The 27,273-nt window shown below is 45.3% G+C and overlaps 1 protein-coding gene across 1 annotated transcript in view; it reads left to right on the top strand.

Moving 5' to 3' along the window:
- The window catches only part of PLEKHN1 (pleckstrin homology domain containing N1), a 69,011-nt gene that overhangs the window by 2,612 nt on the left and 39,126 nt on the right, over window positions 1-27,273 (top strand). Inside the window, exon 2 of the mRNA XM_063145455.1 lies at window positions 7,650-7,749. Within this exon, the coding sequence (XP_063001525.1) occupies window positions 7,650-7,749 (100 nt within the window). The remainder of the gene's footprint in view (window positions 1-7,649; window positions 7,750-27,273) is intronic.

The raw sequence follows: 27,273 nt of genomic DNA, 5'->3' as shown, positions 1-27,273 counted from the left end.
TTCCAGAAACTGACCAGGCCTAGACCTGCTTAGCTTCATCAAGGTTGCAGCCTCCCATGCCAAATTGAACTCGGCACCCAGAGATTTGACAGCCTGTTCTAAGAGTCCTCCCCAACCCCTGCTCCCATCCATGGTCATAATCTGGTCCTAGATAGATCCTGCATAGCCATACTAAATTGTTGCCTGAATATGGGGTGGATTGGAAAAGTAGTCTAGATGCTTAGGATGGCTGGAATTAAATCTGGGGGTTTAAATGCACCTGGGCATACTCCAGCTATATGTTTGGGTGTGTGGCGTGTAGGCAGGTACCCTCAAATGGAGTGTAAACACACAACTGCTTAAAGGATGTGTTGATCAACCCTTCACACGAGCATTGGTGCATGGCGGCGTGCATAATATCCAGTTTTGCATGTGGCACTGATTGCATGCAAAGAGAGACTCTTCAAGGACTTTGTGGGTGTTGCAAAAGCATATTGTGCGTTGAAAATGCTTTGCGGGCAAGACAGGGCCTCACCCCAAATACCATGCAGCTAGGCCAAGTTTAAGCATTGGCCCTTCACACCCAATGCTCCCTTGTGGGTCGTTACATTTTGCTGGCGCTGTAGTGAGCAGTTATAAAATAGTGGATTCCTCTGATGGAGGTAGCTTGAGAAACACCACACACTACCATCCCTTCTCCAGAAAAAATTTGAAACAACAACAAAGATCACTATGGATTTTCAAAGAAAGCATGATGAGATGCCTGTGCAGACAACACGCTAACCCACCATGGATCGCTCAAAAATGTGATCCATTTTGGGTTAGGGTGTTGTGGGATGGTGGGAGAATTCCTTCCCCCATGTTGGGCAGACTACCCATGCTCACTAACCATCTTCCGCAAGATGGTTAGTAGGCTTCCATCGTGGTCCCCATATTGTCTGACGGTAGGGTGACCATATGTACAGATCCCCCCGGACAAGTCTGGAAATGGGGGCCCAATCCAGAGTCCGGGGGAAATTCCTGAACTCCGTGGGTTTTCAGCTCGGTTTGGTGATAATAAAAAAAATGGCGGTTACCATAGAGTCCGCTGGCAAGAGTGGCCGCCACTTCTGCAATGCTCATGCTACTGCGGATGCTTTCTATGGTCCATGGCCATTTTCCAACGAAGTGGCTACCGCCTGCCCATTTTGGTGCACAGAGGATGGCGGGATGCGATGTTGAACCACGCGGTGGTAATTACTCCAACCATAGAGACGAAGCAGAAGGGATGAGGTGCGGCGTGGTTCTGCGATTGCGTGGCGGGCCTGTTGGTCATGGTTCTGTTACCTCTCCGCTCTCTGTGCTCCATGCGCATCTGAACGAGCCCTATGTATCACTGATGAGGGGTGTGGCATTGCACACCACCAGCATAAGAAAAAGCTCTCTGGCACACGAAAGGAAATCAATGTGACTGTAACACACAACACAGTGGAATGCATCAACCTGTGCTCAAGTGGTGTCGTATTTGTACCCCAGATTCTTTTGTACCATTGATTTGGACCGTGTCTGTGGCTGAGAGGAATTTGTCCCTTTTCTGGTTTGGCCACTGCGCTTTATTGTATTTCATTGTTTTTCACGTCTTGTTGATTTTATTGACCCGCCGGAAGATTACACGCAGAGCGGTATGAGGCTGAGTGCGCTGCAAAAATTCAAAGAGGAGCGACAGGTGATGGTTCTTTCTGTTTTGTTCAGGGTTGCGAGTCATTCCACTGAAGTCAGCTGATTTATGGCACCAGACAACATGGGAAAGCAAGGGCTGGCCGTGTGTCCCCTTTTACAGGGGGCTGTCCTCTTTATGAAGGGCTGCCCTGTCCAATTCGGGCTCAAAGATAAAAAGATCCATAAGAACTGTGGCCCATCTACAGTTCCAGGAGAGCAGAACGAACAGCCAGGAACACAGGCCACTTGGGCCTCATCTACTCCAAGCAGGATATTGCACTATGAACGCGGTATATAAAAGGCAGGAGCCACACTACTGCTTTATAGCGGTATTGAAGTGCACTGACAACTGTTGGGGCACATTGACACATACCATATACCGCTTTCATACTGCTATATCCTGCTTGGTGAGGCTCCTGCCTTTTATATACCGCTTTCATAGTGCAATATCCTCTTTGGTGTAGATTAGGCCTTAGTCACAGTTGTCAGTAGGATTGTGCACTGCTTCGGTTCCAGATCTGAATCCTGAACTGATTCACTGCCAACCGCCAGTCCTGTATGAGAGCAACATTCTTAAGGAAGATGGCGGCTGTCTGTTGTCGTAGATATACTGGCTGTCCTCTGGCGGAAACAGAATGTTGGGCTTGACTAATGGGTTTTCAAACGTTCTATCTTCATGGTACTCTTTCTGTCAGCGGCGCAGTTAGCGGTTGGCTTTGGGCCCTGCAGCTCAGCCAGGGGTGGCCGGCCAGCCTGGTTACCAATGCTCATTTTATCATTTATACTTCAAAATAGAGTCTTCTTTTCAATAATAAAATAGCACTTGTTCCCAGTGGGATGTGTTTAACCGAAGCAAGCTCCCATTATATTCATGGATTCAGGACGGTGCTATGATTTAAGTAGGGTGACCATATGAAAAGGAGGACAGGGCTCCTGTATCCTGTATTGAAAAGGGAAATTCAGCAGGTGTCATTTGTATATATGGAGAACCTGGAGAAATTCCCTCTTCATCACAACAGTTAAAGGTGCAGGAGCTATACTAGAGTGACCAGATTTAAAAGAGGGCAGGGCACCTGCAGCTTTAACTGTTGTGATGAAGAGGGAATTTCACCAAGTTCCCCATATATACAAATGACACCTGCTGAAATTTCCTTTTCAATACAACTATTAAAGATACAGGAGCCCTGTCCTCCTTTTCATAGGGTCACCCTAATTTAAGCGAATTGAAAATGCAGAACTGCACATGTTCAGAGTATGTCTTTTGTTTTGTTTTTAAATCAGGGTTGGCAAACAGGTTTTTGTGTTTTGCTCTAACCTATCAGGTACATAGAAGCAGTTGTAAGACGTGGAATGGCAGTGAAGGGAACAGAGCATAAAGAAATGTTGTGAGCTTCACAACTCAAACAATACATAACGGCCATTTAACGCCCTACCCAATCCATCCCAGTAAGCCCAGTAAGCCCAGGGTCTAAAATTACCTAGCTTTCTGTGATGCCTTCTATGTGCAGGAAACCGTCACATTTGCCACGGAGAAAACCCCTTCCTGACAGTGGTACATTGCAGTGGGACTCTTTGGTGGCATGTTTTCGATGCACCTTTGCTTCATGCAGGCCTGCTGGACCGCACAGTGCATCTTGATCTAACAATGTGTCCGCTATACCCAGTATCATGCCGTGGCTGCATGTGGAAAGGGGAGAATTGGCAGTGGGCGAAGAAGCTTTCCTTCAGCGAACCTCGCTTGCTAATTTTCCTCAAACGAGGCAGTCCTGATAAACCTCACAGGCTAAATCGCTGGGAGATATGAAACCCTTTGCTCTGATCCAGTGAGGTTTTTCTTCTTCTGCTGGATTGCATGGTATTTCCCACACTAGCACAGACTTGCAAATGAGGCTACAAACCCTGCAAGTGTTCTTCAAGTAGTGTTTTAAGAGGCTATTAGCCTGGATTTCCAGGCTAGCTATGAAATGGAACCTCCTGCTCCTGGGGCCAGCATGGAAACAGGTCACTAGCCTCCTAGCGGGCTAGTTTAAAAAAAAGAAAAAAGGAGCCTTCTACCAAGCAGGTCGATGGAGGAGGGTCAGGGCACTCTGTTTGCTCTCTGCCTGCCTGCTGCTTCCCTGCTGGTTGTAGAGGAAACGGTATCCTTTTGTCTGCAGTGAGCATGGAAGCCAAACAGACTGGTGGAGGGAGGAATGGAGATTTGAACAGAATACTCTGTCCGTAACGTTAGGCTAGGGTCTCTCCTCCTGTTACCAAAGAATGGGAGGTGTTTTGAAAGGGGCCTGTGGGGTGTGGACACTCACCCCACTTTTGTCTCTGGCCAAACAGGGTTAACATAGGGTGACCATATTTGGGAAACCAAAAAAGAGGACACCTAGTGTGTGTGTGGGGAAGCAGCTTTCTGAGTCCTGCAGAAAGTACTTTATTCCCTCGCCACCTTAAAGACCCGATTGGAGTGGAGGAGGGGAAAGGATTTCATTCTGCACCACCACCATCCACTCCAATTGGGGCCTTTTCTATAATGTCCACGAATGACCCACTTTCCCCTTTAAGACCTCAATTGGAGCTCGGGGTGGGGGGAATGATGTGCCTCAAGAAAGCATGTCATTCCCTCCTGCCATGCTAATGGCAGCCTTAAAGGGGAAGGTGTGTCATTCCAGGACATTATTGAAAATGATAGAAAATCCCCCCTGACGCCATGGAAAGAACAAAAACCAGGACAAATCCGGGGAAATCCTGACAGTTGGTCACCCTAGTTAACAGGATTCCGCATGGATTCGAAAATGGGCCAGCCTACTCCTTCGCCTGTATGGAATTCCTGGTCGCCTGTGGTGACCAGGCGAGTTGTTAAATGCAAGGCTGCACTAGCATGCTTTCTCTGTTGGGGCGTTGTCCCATTTTAGACCGCCTGGGAATCAATCTCGGGGCCGTTGAGTTCCATCATGGAAGTAAGGTTTGAGATAAATGCAATAAATACATTTGTGACATTCAACGAAAGGTACCATTAGTGCAAGCTTGCTTCCTGACAACGTAGTCCCTCCTGAAAAAAATAATACTGCAGTGGGGCATTGCAGCATAGTATGTTAACATTGCAGGAGGTGTCATCAGAGTGACATGCATTTTTATTTTGAACGAATCCTACAACTCTTGCCCTGAGATGCACGTTTTAGCACAACCCAGCTTCAGGAAACGTTTCGGAATGGTATCTTACGCTATGTATGCAAGGTGAGCCTGCTATCCTGAGGGTAGGATCCAAAGCTCTGCTTGCATTCTCATCCTAAGCCTGTTTATGTGAATATAGGTATTGCTGTGCTTACTCCGAAGTAAGTGTGCCCAGGATTGTGATCATAGGCTTTTGCAATGGGCATGCACTAGCCTGGTGGAATTAATTTATATGGACAGCTGACTATGCTACACCATATACATCTTTAAAAACCCAGTTTCAAATAGCTGTGTGCCATATTGCATGGGAGATTGCTGATTGGTGAAAAATTGCTTTAAAGTCTCATGAGGTTTTATGGATTTTTAGAACTTGGCCTGTTTTTATTCTCGGCTATTATCTTCTTTTTGAATACGCTGTCTGTAACATTAAGCTGGAGACTGTCTCCTCTGCCCCTGTTGCCAAAGAATGGAAAGCGGTTTGAAAGAAGTTATCTCTGCCTCTGGTGTGTACACTCATCTCACTTTTGTCTGTGGCCAAATAGGTTTCTCAGGATTCTCTTGTGGATTCAAAAACCTGCCAAGCCTGTTTGACCCCCCCCCCAAAAAAGGCAAGAGTGGGACAAAATAAATGTATGTGTACGCCATGAGAAATGGCGTCTCTCCCAAACTACTTTCAGCTCTGTCAAAATGTATTGGCTGGGTTCACACAACACGACAAGCCAGAGTATGGGTTGAGCATGGGCTGTCATTGGACTGTGGGTTGTTTTCGAATCATGCGTCATTATGTTGTGTGAACTCAGCTGCGCTAAGGAACCATGCTTTGATATCTGCAGACATCCAATGAAGAAAACCCTCAGTTTGTTGTCGGGTTGTAAACTTAGGGTTGTCCGTGTTAACACAAACAACCCTCAATTTACACAAATCTCTCATCTCTTCCTAGAGGAAAAAAAAAAGTTATGATTTACTTTCAAGAGCTGAAACTACCGCCGCTGATAGGCATTCTGGGGGTGGGGAAACTCTTGATGACATCAGCTGACCACCGGAGCAAACAATGGCTTTTTTAATGCCTAAGAAAAATCTTCTGTCTGAATCACAGCCGGCTCTGCCGTTTAGGATGGTGAAGTGACCTCACCCTGGTGTCCCCACGAAGGGGGAATAATCGATAGAAGCAGGAACTGGTATTCAAAGGGTGCAGCAAGTCCTTTTAAAATGTTGTCCCTGGTAGGGTGACCATATGAAAAGGAGGACCGGGCTCCTGTATCTTTAACAGTTGTATTGAAAAGGAAATTTCAGCAGGTGTCATTTGCATATATGGGGAACCTGGTGAAATTTCCTCTTCATCTCAACAGTTAAAGCTGCAGGTGCCCTGCCCTTTTTTAAAATCTGGTCACTAGTATAGCTCCTGCACCTTTAACTGTTGTGATGAAGAGGGAATTTCACCAGGTTTTCCATATATAGGGTTCTTTTAGATCCATCATTGTCACTTGAGGCTCAGGTGACCTCGGTGGCACGGAGTGCCTTTTACAAACTCCAGTTGGTGGCCCAGCTACGCCCCTATCTGGACAGGGATAACCTGGCTTCAGTTGTCCATGCTCTGGTAACCTCCAAGTTAGATGACTGCAATGCGCTCTACGTAGGGCTGCCTTTGAAGACGGTTCGGAAGCTGTAGCTCGTGCAAAATGCAGTGGCCAGATTGATTTCAGGAACCAGAAGGTTCGACCATGTAACACCTGCTCTGGTCCACTTGCACTGGCTGCCGGTATGTTTCCGAGCCCAATTCAAGGTGCTGGTTTTGACCTATAAAGCCTTACACGGCTTGGGACCACAATACCTGACGGAACGCCTCTCCCGCCGTGAATATACCCGGTTACTACGTTCAACATCTAAGGTCCTCCTCCGGGTGCCTACTCTGAGAGAGGCTCAGAGTGTGGCAATGAGGGACAGGGCCTTTTCAGTGGTGGCCCCCAGACTATGGAACCATCTCCCTGATGAGGCTCGCCTGGCGCCAACGCTGCTATCTTTCCGGGGCCAGGTTAAGAGTTTCCTCTTTGCCCAGGCGTATGGTGGCACATCTTAATAACCCACATGTTTAGTTTTTTAATGGTTTTTAATGCTTTATGTGTGTATGTTCTGTGTTTCAGAATTTTAAATTTTGTATATACTCGTTTTTATCTTAATTTTAGAATTTCTGTAAACCGCCCAGAGAGCCCTGGCTATGGGGGCGGTATATAAACGTAATAAATAAATAAAATATGCTTTGCTTGCAAGGGGTACCAGGTTCTATCTCTAGGCTGCCGGCTATTATCAAGCAAAAAATAAACGAGATGGAGGAATGGTTTTGATTCGGTACGAGGCTGCTTCGTATTTTACCTACAACGAAGCTGGGGCATCCTTAAACTCACGTGTTTTGAGAGAGCGAGAGAATGACTGCATATCTTGTCTTCCTTTCGGTGATGTGCTTCCAGAACTGTAAAAAGACCACACGGGGAAAAAAGAACATAAAATTAGATTTGAGAATTGGTGCTCTTCACCTTAACTCTGCCCCTCGGCAAAGAGAACCCTTCTAAACCGCTAGATTATCCATGGCAGGGATGTGCTAAGCGTTCCTTTGTGGAAGGACAAATACGGGAAAAAAAGCCCATTCCGCTAAGCCTCTTAACATTCTTGACGGCCAGCTGTTCATGAGGTCCGGACACTTAAGAGCTTTGTGATAAAAGTTGCTAATTCCATCTTGATGCTCTCTTAATTTCTTTTGTTTGTTTGCCTTGATCTTACCTGATTATGTTCCTTATTTTTTTATTGCTTTTCAGACAAGAGAGCAAGAAGAAGATTGCTGGCCTCTTTGGTTTTGAACCAGGGCAGGAGAGGGACGTTACCTCAGACAAGATACTCCAGTATATCCCTGGAAAGGCAAGTATTATGAGGTGGTTTTTTGGGGGGTGGGTGGCTATCTTATTTCTAAGCATATATATTGCACTTTTGTCATGCAATTTCTGGTTTGACCTCACGTCCTCCTTTATCTTGGTCATCACCAGGTGAGATAGGTTACTATTGCCTTCCTTTAACAGATGAGAAACTGAGTCTGAGGTAAAAGATTTGACCAAGGCTATTTACATAGTTTGTGGCTGAGGAGATGTAATATGAGTGCAGGAAATCTCATCCCAGATCTAAAGCCACTTTTACACTAGAAAGCAATTGAGTTTCAATGGAGTGTCCAATTATCATGCCATGCCCCAAGGAATTCTGGGAAATAAGAGGGCCGACACATCTCTTTTAGAGATCACTGACTTGTGAAAATGCATTTCACAGAGGTCTTGAGGGAAGCCACAAAAGTTTTCACCTGAAAAGAACACATTTTTCTAAACAACATTATCCTCTAAAATGACTTTTAAGCCATTTTTAACATGTTTGCAAATATTGTGCATCCAATATTTCCCTCTGATGGACAGGTGGAGCCTGGGGCAGTCCTCAGAATAGTTTCGCAGTGAAAGTGCAGCAGGTCCGACACACAACCGGTGCGGGCTGAACCCTACTTGTGTCACCATGAAACGCAAGGGTTGTTAATCACCTCTGACTATAATGACGCAAATTAGCCAGCCCACAGTCAAGGTCTCCCGCCCAGGAACGTCTTTCATATGAATTGGGAACGAATTTCCTCTCCATTGAGGAACATTTCTCACGCTGCGTTTCCATGGGTGGAGTTGGTGACAGAGCCCTGTCACCAACCTGTAGATCTGGAGTGCTGAGTAGAAAGGATTGCACTGAGTGCTCCGTTCTTTTCGTCGAAAGGGCGGAAAACCAGATTATGCATTAGTCTGAGTTATTCCTTCCTGGGGTGCAGAGGTTTCACCCAGTCCCCCCCTTTTAGTATGTGGAAAACTTGACACTTGTTAATTCTGTAGCAACACTCACACACACGTGCAAAAATAATTCCTAGATATGTTTGACAGCTTCTTCTAGGCCAACCTTCCTCAACTGGGTGCTCTTTAGACGTTTTGGACCAGCATGGCCAATATTCAGAAATGCTGGGAGTTGCAGTCCAAAACATCTGGAGGGCAGCATGTTGGGTTAGGCTGTCCTAGGCCCTAAGAGTTGCTGTTATCTATGTTGGGTTAAGAGGCCTTCTGGACAAGCTGGAGCCAAGCAAGATCACCAAATTCGAGAGTGCTTTCCTTGCTCATGTTCTTAATCAACACCAGTCTCTCCTCTCCACAATCAGGACTGATGGCAAGATCTCTGAGCAAACAGAAGACAAGCCGAAGGAAATAGTCACACATTTCTTGGCTACATTTGAAGCATAAACTCTTTACAGTTCTATATACCAGGCTATTTTTGTCACTGACACGCTGGTACTCCTCTGGTTCCATTGTTCCAGAGGCTGTAAAGATATGTGTGAGTTGACTGTATGGATGCCACTGAGAATTAAAGGTTCCATATAAAGAAGTCTTGTGGAAGTAGTCCTCACTGTGAGGGAGACCTATTGACAACAGGCCTTGATGTGTACATAACAACATGGCAAATAAAATCTTGTGAAACCATATCAACTCCGTACCGCTTAACAACTCAATGCAATTCTGTGAACCGCCCAGAGAGCTTCGGCAATAAATGCAATAAATAAATAAATAAGAGGACTCTTTAAGGTGTCTCTTTAAGGAGTCCTCTTTTAGGACTCTTTTTGTTCTGTACAGCACCATGAAAATTGATGGCGCTATATAAATAAATATTAATAATAATTGCGTAGAAGGGAGAATTCCAGGAGCAAATGTGCCCCTGACAGCCATTTTGAAAGAACTCCACGGCCATTTTGAGTAGTTCAGAAGCAAGGCAGGGTCAAACGAGTCTCCGGGAAATGGGGAAAACGAAACTAAAGAAAGGTTTCCATCCCCACCTTTTCCCCACAGGTTACCTCAGGTTTGAGGCAGGATGCCCTCCCTTCACATTGTGAGGGCTTAATCACAAACGCTGCCCTCACAAAAACAGATTAAACCACCACCAATGTTTGTTTTATTTAGGGGCCAGTGTGTGCTAGGCCCTGTAGGGGAACATAGAAGAAACAGGTCAGATGCCTGCCAAGAACACTCTTCTGCCCATTAGAGAGGCATTTCGCTTCCGGTCGGAATTCAAAGTGTTGGTAATGGCTTGGGACCTCTATACTTGAGGGAGCGCCTCTCTTTATATAAGCCTGCCCAAGACTTGAGACCTGTTGGAGGAGCCCTTCTCCGCATCCCACCAGCACAACACATTCGCTATGATGGGACGTGGGAGAGGGCCTTCTCTGTGGTGGCACCCCGACTGTGGAATGCCCTCCCCTTGGAGGCCCGACTGGCGCCAACGCTGATTTTATTCCGGCGCCAAGTGAAAACGTGGCTTTTGAACAAAGCTTTTAATGGCTGAATTCACTAAGTTGGCACATTGTTTTAACTGTTTTAATAGTTTTACTGCTTTTAAATTATATATGGTTTTAACTTGGCTCATGGTTTAATTTGTTTTTAACTGTGTATATTTATTGTTTTATACTGTATGCTTTTATCTGTACGCTGCCGTGAGATCTTATTGATATAGGGCGGGATAGAAATGTTTTAAATAAATAAATAAATAAATTTCCACCAGCTACCACACATTCACTAAATCTTTCTCTTTTGGAGACCAGCCCGAGCTGAAGAATCTTCCAGAATCATTGTGTTTGGCCAGAGTTTAATACAAGCCCCCTCTCCCCATATGCTTGTATTTTAACATGGCTGGTTTTTTAATCTTTTGGGTCCTCCTTGGGACCGCTGAAATAGACGCGTTCTATTTGAAAATGGCAAACCACTTGGTGAGCTCCTTATTTGCAAATGCTGCCCTCCTTTCATATACTCCGTGGCGGGTGCGTCGTCACCCTGCCCTGCCACGTTGACGTGCCTTTTTAGTGGCGCCGGCATCGCGTAAAGCTGCAATTTTTAATTCCAATGTTTTATAAGCCAGAGAGCAGATGTGATGCTTTTGATCCTGAATGTTGCAAGACCCGCCCCAAGCTAAGAGATGGGTGAGCTAAAAGCTCACCAATTTTCTGCGTGTGGGTGTGCTTGACTGTTTGGGCAGCAGCATTTATATGGAAGAATATTAGCATTTATATAGTGCTTTAGATGCTTGGCATACATTACTCAGGAATCCTACAACTGTCGAACAGAGGTCTATATATTGTGCCTAAATTTCGGGTGCGGGGTGTTAAGGTGGAAGGCATGGTAGAATCATAGAATAGCAGAGTTGGAAGGGGCCTACAAGGCCATCGAGTCCAACCCCCTGCTCAATGAAGGAATCCACCCTAAAGCATCCCTGACAGAGGGTTGTCCAGCTGCCTCTTGAAGGCCTCTAGTGTGGGAGAGCTCACAACCTCCCTAGGTAACTGGTTCCATTGTCGTACTGCTCTCACAGTCAGGAAGTTTTTCCTGATGTCCAGCTGGAATCTGGCTTCCTTTAACTTGAGCCTGTTATTCCGTGTCCTGCACTCTGGGAGGATCGAGAAGAGATCCTGGCCCTCCTCTGTGTGACAACCTTTTAAGGATTTGAAGAGTGCTCTCATGTCTCCCCTCAATCTTCTCTTCTCCAGGCTAAACAGGCCCAGTTCTTTCAGTCTCTCCTCATAGGGCTTTGTTTCCGGACCCCTGATCATCCTGGTTGCCCTCCTCTGAACCCCCTCCAGCTTGTCTGCATCCTTCTTGAATTGTGGAGCCCAGAACTGGACGCAATACTCTAGATGAGGCCTAACCAGGGCCGAATAGAGAGGAACCAATACCTCATGTGATTTGGAAGCTCTACTTCTATTAATGCAGCCCAAAATAGCATTGGCCCTTCTTGCAGCCATATCACACTGTTTGACCTTGAGCTGATGTTTTGGACGTCAACACCTGGCAGCCCTAGCCAGCATGGCCAGTGTTCAGGAGTTGAAATCCAAAACATCTGGAGAACACCAGCTACTTTCTGAGTTACTCGCAGAGGTACGCTTCACAGTGCAATCCTATGCATGTTTACTCAGCTATGAGCTCCACTTGCGTTGAACAGGACTTACGGCAGGACTGCAAAATCTCTCTTGGTCCGAGGACTGAATTCCATTTCGGAGAAATTCTCAGGCACCGCTAGAGTTGCCATATTTTGAATCCAGAAAACCGGGGCAATTTTTTGCTGGGGGGGGAGGGGGAGGGTAGAATTTTTTTAAAAAAAATACTGAGCAATATGTAAAGGTCTAGGGAAAGCAAGCAAGCTATCTAAGCGTTAGTTATCTAACCCTGCAATCCTATGTGTGTCTACTCAGAAACAAATCCTATTAAGTTAAATAGGGCATATTCCCAGGATTGCAGCCTAAAAATAAATAAATAATAGGCAAAGAACAGTTTAAGCAAACAAACAGAAATAAATAATAGGCAAAGAACAGTTTAAGCAAACAGAAAAAAATGACACTAAATTACGTTTCTCCATTAGTTCTCAAAAGCTAGAGGAGACTTCAATATGGAGACTTGAGGCACGATTTCGGAGGTTGGAATTTCTCCGGCCGGCTGGAACAGGAATTCAGGATTCTTGACTGACTGGCCGGGACATTTTGGAAAGTCTTGGAAACCGTGACGTTCCCGGTGTTCCGGGACGTATGGCAACCCTAGGCACCACCTTCCAGTGGTGGATGAAGCCAAAACCTGAAAACGCCAGGGTATTTTAACTTACAGCTTTTACTGCCTTGGGAGAGGCATTTAAATCTTTTAGAATTGGATAATAATAATAATAATAATAATAATAATAATAATAATAATAATAATACACCTACACAAAAGCTGGAAAACCAATAAATGAATTGTAGTTGGAGGGAAAAGAGTAGAGCCAGGAGAAGGGGCGTGGGCATCTGGGCATCCTTTCGGGGGCGGATTTGGCTCCCAGGCCTAAGGCTTGAGAACCCCTGCTCAGCCTGCATCTCTTAAATAGTACTACGAAGCTCCATTTCTCAAGCGATTCGACTCTTTCTGCCTTGCATCCTCTAACCTTAATTAGTTCCTGTTGTGTTTGATTGCCGGCCTCTTCTACTGGCCCCACACCCATGCTGAAATGGGGTGATAGTTATTCCAGAACATGGAATACCATTATGGGCAATTGGGGCGCGCACGGATTGCCGTCCTGTCTGTGATTTAATTTATTTATCCGTGACGTTTGTATCACCTTAAAAGTGATCTTGGGCGGCTTGCAATAAACGAAGGGACCAACATCAAAACAAAAGCAACGTGAAATTCGACGGCAAAGTGAAACTCACAGCACAGCAAAATGAAACACAGAGATTTCAAAACAAGAGAGACCCAGACGACATGAATTGTTTAAACGGCCTGGGTGAACAGAAAGGTCTTTCAAGCAGGTGCCCGAAAGACCGTAGATGCTGCCAAAGCAATCATTTCTGTTACAGCTGGGGTGCCGCTACTAAAAAGCCACTGGTAGCAACCCACACACTTCGCTTCATCCAGCAGGGACACTTGGAGTTAGGCATTTGAGGATGATCTTAAGTAAACATTTACCATTGAATATATTGGGACTTATTTCTGGAAAACATGCATAGGTCTGTGCTGTATTGCGTTAATGTTTAATGCTATCTAGTGCTCCACAATAGCTAGAACTGCATAGTGGAATCCATTCAAAGACCATTGTGCATGTGAGGGTTGCATTAGGGTGACCATATGAAAAGGAGGACAGGGTTCCTGTGTCTTTAACAGTTGAATAATAAAGTGAATTTCAGCAGGTGTCATTTGAATGCATGCTGCACCTGGTGAGATTCCCTCTCCGTCACAACAGTTAAAGCTGCAGGAGCCCTGCCCTCTTGCCCAGATACAAAAGAGGGCACTGCTCCTGTATCTTTAACTGTTGTGATGAAGAGAGAATTTCACCAGGTGCAGCATGCATACAAATGACACTTGCTGAAATTCGCGTTATTATTCAACTGTTAAAGATACAGGAACCTTGTCCAACTTTTCATATGGTCACCCTAGTTGTATATATGTGTCATTCTGGCCTTGTTGTGAAAGGAAAACAGGATTCTTAACTAAGATGACCCTATGAAAAGGAGGACAGGGCTCCTGTATCTTTAACAGTTGTATTGAAAAGGGAATTACAGCAGATGTCATTTGTATATATGGTGAAATTCCCTCTTCATCACAACAGTTAAAGCTGCCCTCTTTTAAATCTGGTCACTCTAGTGTAGCTCCTGCAGCTTTAACTGTTGTGATGAAGAGGGAATTTCACCAGGTTCTCCATATATACAAATGAAACCTGCTGAAATTCCCTTTTCTGTACAACTGTTAAAGATACAGGAGCCCTGTCCTCCTTTCCATAGGGTCACCCTACCTTAACCCCACTTGGTATTGTGTACGCCTGAGGCAACAAAAGGTTGAGTGAATTGCCTTTGGCAGAGGTGGAAATTTCAACTCATGCACCAGTTCGGGCCTTGACCGTTGTCCAATACTTCCTGTCTTGCCATATTTCCCAAGTCCCTCATGACCTGGAGCAAAAACATCTTTGGCTCCATGAGGAATGAAGAGTAGTGTAGATAACAAATATTATTACCTCTCTCACCACCTCCAATTTTTTTGTATCAGGGAGAGGCATAATTCAGAGCTTCCTTGTGACGCAACCTCCTGTCCAAAGTTGACATCCCTCCTCGCATGGCGGCCACCCCCGATGACTAAACTCTAAGTCACTCCATTCCGTTCTCACACAGGTCTGAGGGAGTTTAATTTTTAACCTGCCTCACCTATTGGCTGAGGCGGAGAGCGAAGCGAGACATGTCTGGGCGAATCTTGCTCAGTCACCCCCCTGAGCAAGGAACCGGCTTTCAAAATCCTGTCTCTCTCGTGAGGTGCCGTAAGCGCTGAGAGCGACAAAAAGAGATCAAACCCTCCGCTCGGATTAATCGAGAGAGGGGCATGAGTCTGTGTCTGTGAGAAATATAAACAGCCCCAGAGGTGGGGAAACACTACTGAGTGATGAAGGGGATGACAAAACACGAAACTCTGGTTCCTTCCTGCTTTGGCCTCGAGCCAAATGTTTTGAGTGGATTCTGCCTGAAGAAACATGGGAATTCTTTCTTTCTTTACATGTGGGGTTGGTTGGAGCGTTGCTTGTACATTTTGGGTACAATAAAGTGTTCTGTTTTTTCAAATCTGTAGCTATCTACCCTGCGATAACCTTTAGCATGTTATTGTCAGGCTTGGAGGCGAAATCCAGACCTCCTGGGGTTCGAAAACGACCCCCCTGGGGTACACCAGAAATTGACCAGATGCAAAAGAGGACAGGGCTTCTGTAGCTTTAACTGTTGTGATGAAGAGGGAATCTCACCAGGTGCTGCATGCATACAAATGACACCTGCTGAAATTCCCTTTTCTGTACAACTGTTAAAGATTCAGGAGCCCTGTCCTCCTTTCCATATGGTCACCCTAGTTGAGGATAAACCTTAAAGGTTTATTCACATGCTATGATGAATAAATATGTCTATGAATAATATAGTCCTAAACTCAACTTTTATTATGCAAGCGTAGATGAATTCTCCAGGCCGATACTGGAAATCCCGTCTTTTACCCAACCCAACATTTATTTACTCATTTATGAAGTAAACTGTTATGAAGCATTAACTAGCGAGACAAGATGAAATCTCGTCATCATGTGAAAATTCCAGTAACACTTTTGAGGTACACTTCACATCTGAAGCTTTTAAACTCTTTTACTGTTTTATGTTGCTGTTTCATCTTTTTAATTGTAGTTTTATATATTGTAAGCAGCCTTGAGAACTTTTTGGTAGGTAAGGTAGAGATATTTTTTAAATTAATAAGGGCACAGTTGTATACATTGGGATTGGAGCCTAAATGTCCTATTGCCATTTCACCCATTATAATCAGAGTTTCTTGGCTGTTTGCTGGATACTCTAATATATAAGTCATATTCATACAGAAAGTAGAAATCTATGGTTTCTGTCTGTAGAATTGTCTGTTACAAACAAACGACCCGTTAAGAAGGTAAAGAATTTGGCCTGTGAAACTAGACATGAAATAATCTGCAGAACTAGTTGACGAAGCATGAGATTTCTGGATGGATGGGGTGATTATTCATGATTATCTCGTCATCACATGTGAACACATGTGGTATCTGTGCAGTTTGCCCAGTGTAATTATCAGGAGTTCTTGAACACAGTCAACCCTAAAGGAGAAAGTCAGCCCAATAGGGTTATAATACCAACACCAGCACCATTTTGCCCCATTCTGCCACCCCTATACTTTAATTTATACCAGGGGTGGGCAACTTACGGCCCTCTGGGTGTTCCTGGCCCACCCATGATCTATAGCCTTGTATTGGCCTGCTTAATCAAAATATGGGATGGAATTTCTAGCGTGAACCTTCAATCACATCATCCACCAATCTTTAGACTTCAGTTTACAACTCTTGTGAAGGATCTACACTACTGCTTTATAATGGTTTATAACAGTAATGACAACTGTTTGGACCCAGGACACGCTCCATATTCAGTTTTCAAACCGTTTTCAAAGTGTTATATCCTGCTTGGTGTAGATCCGGCATGTGGTTCTTCTCCGAAGCCCCTTCAAAAGGAAGTGTGGTGTCTAGCTACTTAAGAACAGGGCCTTTTCCATTGTGGCTCCCCGGTTGTTGAATGAGCTTCCCAGAGAGGTCATTCTGGCACCATCTTATTTTCCCAGGCAGTTTCTGTTTTAAATCTGTTACTGTATTTTAAATCTTTGTATTGCTGCTAGGTTTTATTTTGGCTTTTACTTCTATTTTATACTGTATCTGACGCTGTATTTTATGTTTTTAAATGGCTGTGAGTCTCCCAGAGAGCTTCAGCTGTTGGGTGGTATAGAATTGAAATAAATAAATAAATAGTTTCCCATTCATATCAACAATCCTTAATCAGTCCATAATCCGTAGCTGTAATCCAGGCAGACCAAGTTTCTTGAGTTAGTAGGATGTTGCCGGTTGTTTACGGAAAGCAGGTGTGTGCTGAACTCCTATTGGTTTGAAAAGCCTGGGAACATTACAAAGGTGAAAATCTAGTTGCCACTTAATGATCTGAAGGGTGTCTAATTAAGTTTGGGTGTGTGGCTGGCTGTGGCAACGCACAAAATCTAGGCGGCGTGTTGGAGTGTGTGGGAGCAGATGGGAAAAAAGCCATTCAAAAAACTCTTCCTGCCATTTCCTTAATCTTTCCGCCTGTGGTATCTAGGATCTAACATTCCTATACCGCCCCATAGCCAAGGGGCGGCATAGGAATGTAATAAAATAAAAACCATTAAAATACAGTATGCAAAGCTTTTAAACCATTTACATCAAAACGCACAAGCAGACAAAACAGCTCTGAGCAGTCTCCCCTAACCGTAAGACAAATCCAGGAGTGATTAAAACTTATCATATATAGAATCATAGAATAGTAGAGTTGGAAGGGGCCTATAAGGCCATCGAGTCCAACCCCCTGCTCAAGGCAAGAATCCACCCTAAAGCATCCCTGACAGAGGGTTGTCCAGCTGCCTCTTGAATGCCTCTAGTGTGGGAGAGCCCACAACCTCCCTAGGTAACTGGCTCCATTGTCGTACTGCTCGAACAGTCAGGAAGTTTTTCCTGCTGTCAAGCCGGAATCTGGCTTCCTGTCACTTGAGCCCATGATTCCGTGTCCTGCACTCTGGGAGGATCGAGAAGAGATCCTGGCCCTCCTCTGTGTGACAACCTTTCAAGGACTTGAAGAGTGCTATCATGTCTTCCCTCAATCTTCTCTGTCAAATGCCTGAGAAAAGAGTTATTGGTTGTATTCATTTATTGGTATTATTAAACATTTTAATGTTCTACGCTATATGCAGGGGTGGGCAGAAGGTAGAGTTCCAGCTGTTTTGGGCTTCTACTCCCAGAAGCCACTGGCAGCATGGCCAATGGCCAGGAATTCTGGGAGTTGAAGTCCAAAACATCTGCCGATCTATCTTCAGCCCACCCTTACTGTACAGAAGATATAGACACAGCTGTTGGAAGTTTAAGTACCATGTCTCAAAGTATCTTTGCAGAAGCCCACCTGAGATATGCCTGCCAGTTGCCCCATCCCGAAAAATGTTAATTTTCTAATGTACCAGGATATGTGGGCAGGGAATCAAAGAATTAATTTCTATTTTATCAGGCTACTTTAGTAATTCACAAACTCCATGCATGAGAGCATTGCTAACGTAGCATGGTGCCTAAATTAACTAAGGCAGCAATCCTGATCCCTCCTTACCTGGGAGTAAGTCCCATTGAACTTGATGGGATGTACTTCGGAGTAGATATGCACAGAACTGGGCTGTGAATATCGAAAGGTTTCTGTGAGCCCAAAGGAATTACCCATAGAAGAAGTTGCCCGCTGTGTCTCTGTGTGATTTGCTACAGGATTACCTGCTCTTTGAGGAGGCTTCCTCCAGCAGAAGCTTGTGGCCCTCCAGATGTTTTGGCCTAGAACTTCTATCAGCCCTAGTCAGTCAACCAATCGCGAGGGATCATGGGAGTTGCAAGGCAAAATGTTTGGAAGGCTACAAATTGTCCACCCCGGCACTACAGAATTACTCACTCTGGGAGGCTATCTGCCGCCTCTCTGCATGATTTACTGCTGTGGTCTTTCCTCCTTCCTGTTGGCCTTCACTGCGGATGTGTAAAAACCGCCACCCGGCTCTGTTTTGGGTGTGCTACGCACTCTTTTCAGGTATAAAGATGTGCGTCTCTGAATTTAATTCAGTGAAGATGTGCGTCTCTGCATTTAATTGTGAATTTAAAGGCTCCTGCACAGTTCTCCAACCACATGTATCGAAGGCTCAAAAGTGTATGTTGTGTTATAATTATGGGTACCGACGCTTTGGGGCAGCTTTGTGCTTCCACGGCAGGGAAAGTAGAACACATCGGCCAGTGACTATCCTAATGAAAGGTTATCCTTTATAATTAAATACCGGGGAAACAAAACGTGAGCTTAAATGTTTCTTCTGTCTGCGGCTTGCATGTGGAATAAATTCTTTTCTTTGTGCTGCCTTTGCTCTCTCCTGATCTCCGGGCCCACAAAGGATCTAAAAAAAACCGGAGAACCATCTTATCATTTTAAGCGCCAACGTTGGGCATGGTTGGGACGTTGCCGAGGGCCCACACTTCAGGCCCACTGACAAGAGCCTCTTGGAGGTGCAACTCCTCTTCACCGCTACAACCTGCTTTTTCACCTGCCTCTTGCTCTAGCCCTGACTACGGTGGCGGTGATGAGGAGGACCAGGGGGGATTCCACATGTCGTACTGAGGGCGCTTCCATGCGCCCCCAGTGTGCCCCCAAAGCGATCGTGTAGCTTGCCTGGAGAAGAGACGAGGAAGAGGCGTCCTTGCCGCCGCCACCCACCTACCTCCTCGCCGGCCGGGTCTCCCTCAGTACAACGTGTAGAATCCCCCTATGAGACACCACGGATCCCTTGCTCCCTGGCTCTCTGCCTGTCAGGCTAGCAGCACAGGAGACAATTATTTTGCGAGAAGGCAAAAGGCCTTATTCACCGTGGTTAAAGCCGTGGTTTAAGGTGTCTTCTGAACAGGGCCGCTATCTCCTAACAACCCCCCGAGGAAGGCCTTTGAATAAAGTACAGGCCGAACCGCATCGGGCTTTATAAAAATAAATAATTTTAATCCTGAGAACCCATTTCTTTTTTTTTTTTCCTGACCTGTTTTGGACAATCTCCTTTCGTTTTTGGTTTTTTTTTTGTACCTCCTAATGCCACAGCTGTTCACACATGTCAGGCAGCAGCGTTGATTTTATGCTTTTAAGCAGAAAAGGCACAAATGTTGTGGTTTGGGAAAGTCCGGAAACTTATAGCCATAGATCAAGCAGTCTGTGTGATGTAAGGGTTAAGGGTTCGACTGGGACCTAGGACGTTTGGGTTCAAGTCTTCACTTGGCCCTGAAGCTCACTGGGTGACTTTGGGCCAGTCACTGATTCTCAGCCTACCTCACAGGGTTGTTGTGAGGATTAAATAGAGAGGAGGAGGATGGGATCCTTGGAGGGAAGGTAGAATATAAATGGAATGAATGAATGAATGAACGAATCTCCACATTAGAGCAGGCTGGAGGAACATCATTATTATTATTATTATTCTTATTCTTCTTATTATTATTTTATTATTATTATTATTATTATTATTATTATTATTATTATTATTATTATTATTAGCATTTGTATACCGCCCCATAGCCAATGCTCTCTGATCGGTTCACATAAGATAAAAACAATATACAATGATTAAAAACCACAAAAACAAGTAAAATACACATACATTTAAAACCACTATAACAACTTTAAAAACGATGAGCCAAAAAAAAAACCCAGACCCACGGTCATTACATATTGCTAAATGCCTGGGAGAAGAGAAAAATCTTGACCTGGCGCCGAAAAGATGACAATGTCAGCGCCAGGCGGGCCTCGTTAGGGAGATCGTTCTACAGTTGGGGGGCCACCACAGAGAAGGCCCTCTCTCTTGTCGCCACCCTCTGAGACTCCCTCGGAGTAGGCACCCAGAGGAGGGCCTTAGATGTTGAGCTCAGTGTATGGGTAGGTTCATGTCGGGAAAGGCGTTCCGTCAGGTATTGTGGTCCCAAGCTGTGTAAGGCTTTATAGGTTAAAACCAGCGCCTTGAATTGGGCTAGGAAATGTATAAGCAGCCATTGCAAGCGGGCCAGAGTGGGTCTTATATGCTCCAACCTTCTAGTCCCAGTTATCAATCTGGCCGCTGCATTTTGTACAAGCTACAGCTTCCGAACTGTCTTCAAAGGCAGCCCCACGTAGACTGCATTGCAGCAATCTATCTTTGGTGTGCGGTGTGGAAAGAATTATGATTAAGCATCACATACTGTCCTTAACGTGAAGTCAAGGTACTAATTGTACCTTTAAAGCTAGGGACAGTGAGTCACCAGACAGCCACAGTCCCAGTGGCACTTCTGGAGCCACGGACGTTGTGGAACTGAACAAATTGGACGTGCAGGTACCGTGTGTTTTGTCCCTGTGCTGAAGCAACTGCGGTGGAAACGCTGAAATGAAAATTACAGCCTCTGTAATGGGAGGATGAAGATTAGGGAGGCTACTTTAAAAAAAGAAGAGGTCACACATCTGCATCGAATTTACACGTGCTCATTTATAGGTTGAAGTGCGACTTCGGGAATACTATAATTTAAAGAGAAATGCAGGCGATCTCACCATAGTGCGGACGATTGTAACCAGGTGACCTACGTCCCTGCCAGGTCTCCAGATGTTAGGTGTTGATGGACAACAGTTCGTATGGCTCTTTATTTATAAGCAAATTGGACGGGACAGACAGAAGCCCCTTGATAGCCCTTCAAATAGAGGAGTGTCCTCTGCAAACGAGGACACGGGCTCCCCTCGATTGTTGTGATGAGTGAGATGTGTGTTTGGAAAGAGAGCTTTTAAACTGAGATGGTAGAGAAATTCAAGTGAGATTGGGTATGTAAGGAACCGACCTATGGGATCTGCTGCAAACCGGCCTCCGCGGACTTCTGGAGTTATTTATTTACCGAAATTTGTGCAAATTCATTCAGGAAAATACGCAAGTTTCTCCTGAGACACACGCCATGCTGGAAAATATACGCGTGGAGAAGTCGAATGGAACAGGGAAATGATACACTAAATGTTACATACTAATATAGATTATGTAAATTGTTGTGAAATTTCTTACAGAATTATTTGCGTATTTTTCCGCATAAGGGGGGAATTTAAGGTGTCTGTGAATGGATGCTGGAACGAATGAGACTACACCATCCGCGAAACATACATGGGACAGCTTCCATAATATCCAGACACCCCTGGAGGGTGCAATATGTCTTTGTGAAGAGGGAAATTGCAGGGGATGTCAGCTCAGGAGAGTCACTGAATTCTCGTGTTTTACCCTGGATAATTAAGACTAATAATTGATAATGTAAGCAAGTGTGAAGTGATACTTACTGGGATGAAAACAACAACACCCAACTTCTTGAATCCGCTGTTGGGGTCTGAGCTAGTGGTGACAGACAGAGAAAGAGATCATGCGATGGACAGCTTGATTAAAATGTAGACCCAGCGTGCAGCGGCTGTGAAAAAGGGAAACTCTGTGTTATGCATAATTAGGAAAGGAATCGAAAATAAAACTGCCAGTTTATACAAATCTACGGAGCAGTATCTGGGTACCGTTCTGGTCACCGCGTCTAAAAAAGGATATTATAGAGTTGGGGGGGAAAACCAGAAAAGGGCAGCGGAGAGCGCAAACTTATGTATGTTTAGACAGAAAAAAATATCCTACAACTTTTATAGTTATAGGACTTTTTTCTAGTTATTATAGTTTTCTAGTTTTTATAGTTATAGGACTTTTTTCCTAGTTTTTTATAGTTTTTTCTATTTTTTTATAGTTATAGGACTTTTTTCTGTCTAAACATGCATAGGATGGAACCCTAAAATGACCAAGGGGCTGGAGCTTTTTGAGGAAACATTACGAAAGCTGGGACTGTCAGCTTTGAGAAAATCGGTGACATGGTTAGAAATGTACGATATGATGGACAGGGTGAAGAAAATGGATAGGAGACATTTTTCTCCCTCTCTCGTAATGCTAGAACCCCAAGCTCCGATAAAGCGGATCGGTGATAGGTTCAGGACAGGTAAAAGGAAGGACTTCTTCACACTGCGCAGAGTTGAACTGTGGAGTTCACTCCCACAAGATGGAGTCATGGCCACCCATTTGGATGGCTTTAAAAGATGAATTCACGGAGGGTAAGGCAATGAACGGCCATTAGTCCTGATGGCTATATACTACTTCCAGCACCAGTGGCAGTATGCCTCTGTATACCAGTTGCTGGGGAACATGGGCAGGAGGGTGCTGTTGTACTCATGTCCTACTTGAGAGTTTCACATGGGCAGCTGGTTGGCTACTCTGTGAACAGAATGATGTATTAGATTGGTGTGATCCACCACAGCTCTCCTCATGTTCTTAAGACAGCAATAATGTGTATCCTTTCCTAGGAGTAAGCTCTATTGGACACACTGGTCAGGCCTGCCCCGGACCCACTTTTAAATCCACCCTTTCTCTGGGACTCGGTGCTACACAGCTTCCATTTTAATTTCCCCACAAAGCTCCTGACATAGTTTTGCTCCAGGGCTTTAAATGGCGGCTTCTTGACTCTGCTCAAAGGAGCCACCACCAGAAAGCTCTTGCCCATGTGTGTCCGTTCAAATCTTCAGCCAGATCTGAGACTGGGGCTTGTTAACTTGCATAGGATTGCAGTACTGGGTGGGGTTTTTTTGCCCTTCACCTAGATCTGAGGTGACATACCATACAAATCACAGAACCTGACCTTAGGAGAGATGCATACATTTCTGCCTTGCGTATTAGGTTACTTGAGCGAGTAATACGGAAGTCACATAGGGTGCTTAATTTAGTTTTCCCCAACCTGTTTGGCCAGAATCAGCCATGAGACAGGATCTGTCCCTGGAGCACTGAGTGGTGATAATAAAAGTGTCCCTCTGAACATGTGCAGATCCCCACGCCACTGAGAAAAACACAAGAAGCCCACCCCTGTCCCAGCACCCCCACACAGCTTGAGTTATGGGAGAGGGCTTGAGGCTAAGAGAAATTACCGCCACTCATTTATTAATAGACGAAGTGACCCTTAGATGGCAACAAGGCAGAGGGCCTTTTCAGTGGTGGCCCCCCAATTATGGAATGATCTCCCCGATGAGGCTCGCCTGGCGCCAACATTGTTATCTTTTCGGCACCAGGTCAAGACTTTTCTCTTTTCCCAGGCATTTAACAACGCTAAGTTTGCTTGTTTTTTAATGGACCCCAGAACAGTTGTTTTGAAACGGATACCGTTGTTTTTATACTGTTTATGTTATTGATGGTTTTAAATTTTGTATACTTTTTTAATGTTCACTGTTTTTAACTTTTGTAAACCGCCCAGAGAGCTTCGGCTATGGGGCAGTATATAAATGTAACAAATCAAATCAAAGTGTAATAATAAATTAAGACGGAATGAGTTGAGGAGCTCTATGGTGCTCAAAAGCCCACGCCCTCTGTCTCTATCAGAAACTGACACAGTGAAAACCGAAACCAAAACTGATGTATGTTGTATTCTGACTTCATCACCTGTACCTTGGGACGTGAACTAGAACCTCCGGTCATGGGGCAAACCCAGCGCCCCTCTGGGGAATCTATGCCCTCTTTCCATGACCTCATGACCTTTCCTCCAACCTCTGATTATTGGGTGGCTTGTGCGTTTTCTCCTGGTTGTAAAAGGTGGGAATGACTCTCCCAAGCCTGAGGGCCGCGTCCTCCGAAAACTGCTCCAGATTGAAATCCGGCCCTCGGTCTATTTAGAGGTTCTGCACCCCTGTTTAAGGATGATATTTCTGTCTTTCCCAGACTTGAAGGGGGCGGGGAGGAGGTGTCTAGCTATTGCCTTTGCAATGTCTTGATCCAATTAGGCCCAGCTAAAGCCGGAGAAAGCCAAGATTAAAAAAAAGGGCTTGCGGATAATTAACACCTTGTCACCAGTGAACCGGTTCCTCTCTCTAGCTGTCGACGGGCTGCTGAAGTAGCTGTTGCAATGAGGTGTAGCCCATTCCAAGGAACTGAGGTAACCGAGGCACCCCAGGACGCGTTGGCCTGGTTAATAACTGCTGAGCCTCTGTCTATCATGAAGGCTCTTACAGCTGTCTTGCTAGCACCGCCGTTTATTAGAAAGCGGGCGCAGTCTCCCTTCATCCCTATGAAGAGAGACTGAAAGAACTGGGCATGTTTAACCTGGAGAAGAGAAGATTGAGGGGAGACATGAGAGCACTCTTCAAATACTTGAAAGGTTGTCACACAGAGGAGGGCCAGGATCTCTTCTCGATCCTCCCAGAGTGCAGGACACGGAATAATGGACTCAAGTTAAAGAAAGCCAGATTCCAGCTGGACATCAGGAAAAACTTCCTGACTGTTAGAGCAGTGCGACAATGGAATCAGTTACCTAGGGAGGTGGTGGCCTCTCCCACACTAGAGGCCTTCAAGAGGCAGCTGGACAACCATCTGTCGGGGATGCTTTGAGGTGGATTCCTGCATTGAGCAGGGGGTTGGACTCGATGGCCTTGTAGTCCCCTTCCAACTCTGCTATTCTATGATTCTATGATTCTAAGACCGGCCAACTCCGCGGACTCTGCCTTCCCATGCTCTTGTTTGGGCCATAGAATACCATTTCTCCCCTGTTTTGACACGAATGCATTCCCTGGCACGTATACTCTGCCTTACTGCGAAGGCCTTCCAGTGTCCGACAGAGGAGAAGTTACAACAGTTGCTTTCGGGCGGTTGAAGAGCGATAACAGCTGAAAGGGGGTATGAAAGCAGGCATCCTTGCCCAGGCTGTGCTGCTCAGTCCCGGGATCAGTCTGTGGTTGAACAGGTTTTGCAGGTTTTTAACGTAAGCGTGTGGGTGTCATCTAAGGTTTCAGAAACCTCCCCAACCTGTTTGACCAGACTCAGCAATGAGGCAGAAAGAAATGAGTGTATACGTCACAAGGAACTATGACCCTTTTATACCACCTTCAGTTCTTTCTTTCTTTTTTTAAAAAAGAACAACTGTTAATTGAGTTTGCATTCACACAAACAATGGTAAACAATGTTAGGTGTCATTACAAGGGAAGTCACTCTGAGCTGTTCACTTTCGGCGTCAGCGCACACAGGGAAAATCGTGTTTGCTTTCCGGCGCTTCTCCGCCCGTGCGTTTCATAGAATCATAGAAGAGTAGAGCTGGAAGGGGCCTACAAGGCCATTGAGTCCAACCCCCTGCCCATTGCAGGAATCCACCTTAAAGCATACCTGACAGATGGTTGTCCAGCAGCCTCTTGAAGGCCTCTACTGTGGGAGAAGCCACAGCCTCCCTAGGTAACTGGTTCCATTGTCGTACTGCTCTAACAGTCAGGAAATTTTTCCTGCTGTCCAGCCAGCATCTGGCTTCCTTTAACTTGAGCCCATTATTCAGTGCCTTGCACTCTGGGATGATTGAGAAGAGATCCTGGCCCTCCTCTGTGTGACAACCTTTTAAGTATTTGAAGAGGGCTCCCATGTCTCCCCTCAATCTTCTCTTCTCCAGGCTAAACATGCCCAGTTCTTTCAATCTCTCCTCATAGGGCTTTGTTTCCAGACCCCTGATCATCCTGGTTGCCCTCCTCTGAACACGCTCCAGCTTGTCCGCATCGTTCTTCAATTGAGGAGCCCAAAACTGGACGCAATATGTTTGTCCCTCATTACTTCCTCTTTTGAAAGAGGAAGTAAACAATATCATGGGAGGGACCTGAGCAAACTCTGTGAGTGCCCAGTAATGAGCGTGCAATAAAACGCTCGTCGGATGGAGCTTACACTCAGCCATGAAGATCACTGGCCCTTCCTACCCTCTCTGCCTAACCAACCTCGCAAGATAAAAAGGAGAAGGGAAACCCATTCACACACACACACTAACACACACTGAGCCCCTTGGAGGAGAGAAAATTGGCTTCGGAAGGACTAGACAGGTGTCTGTGAATGTGTTTATCCACATGGATCCAAACCCCAGTGTCTGATGATTTAGGACACCGAGTTGCTCCAGGTGTTAAGTTGTGGGCTTGTGTTGACGTAGGAGAAGGGAAAAAAAACCATGCTGGATCAGACATGTCCCTGCAGAGGCACCAAGGCGAATCGAGAATGAGGCATGCCTAGAGGCTAGCAGACATGTAAAGATACTGTATGCATGGAAACAAATTCCTAGTGTCCAGCAGGGAGGAGAGAGCTATAAACAGCTGAGCTCCGAAAATCAGTAGGGGGGTGTTTCTGCTTGAAAGTCAGCTGTTGGGATTGACTTTTGTCCAGATCTGGCAACCTCTAGCTTTGGGTTTCGAATTAAGTTTGGCACCTTTTTCAAGCCGCTCGGATGGATTAATGGCAACGCTGGACACAGAGAAGATTAGTGTGAGTTTGTTTTTAAACCCTCCTGTTAACTTCTCTCCAGGAGCAAAGAGACCACATTGCAGTAAATAAAATCTTAATCCTTGGCCTGCAAGAAAGCCCCCAAATAATCCCACCCACCCCCTTTAGCACTTGTCTTGTTGGGAAGTCATCTCTGCTGAATTTTGGGGTTTTGAAAATGCTACCTTTTGGGGTTTTGTTAAATATCCTCCGGCTGATTTTCGTAGAGTTTCGTTCCTTCGCCTGTTCACTGACAGAATCAGATGTTTTGCATGAGAGTTTCGTTCATTTGCAGATGCGCACCTGCGCTAACGATCATTAGCGCAGCTGCGCATTTGCAAATGAACAAAATTGCGCAAATCCTCGCAAAATCTGCTTGACTCAGAAAAAGTCTGTCCGCTGTGGAATCCGCAAGTCGGATTCATAGAAATCC

Source organism: Elgaria multicarinata, chromosome 20 (genome assembly GCF_023053635.1).
Source record: "Elgaria multicarinata webbii isolate HBS135686 ecotype San Diego chromosome 20, rElgMul1.1.pri, whole genome shotgun sequence".
Classification (NCBI taxonomy): Eukaryota; Metazoa; Chordata; class Lepidosauria; order Squamata; family Anguidae; genus Elgaria; species Elgaria multicarinata.
Note: the sequence above shows the minus strand (reverse complement) of the source record. Positions and strands in the feature narration are given on the sequence as shown.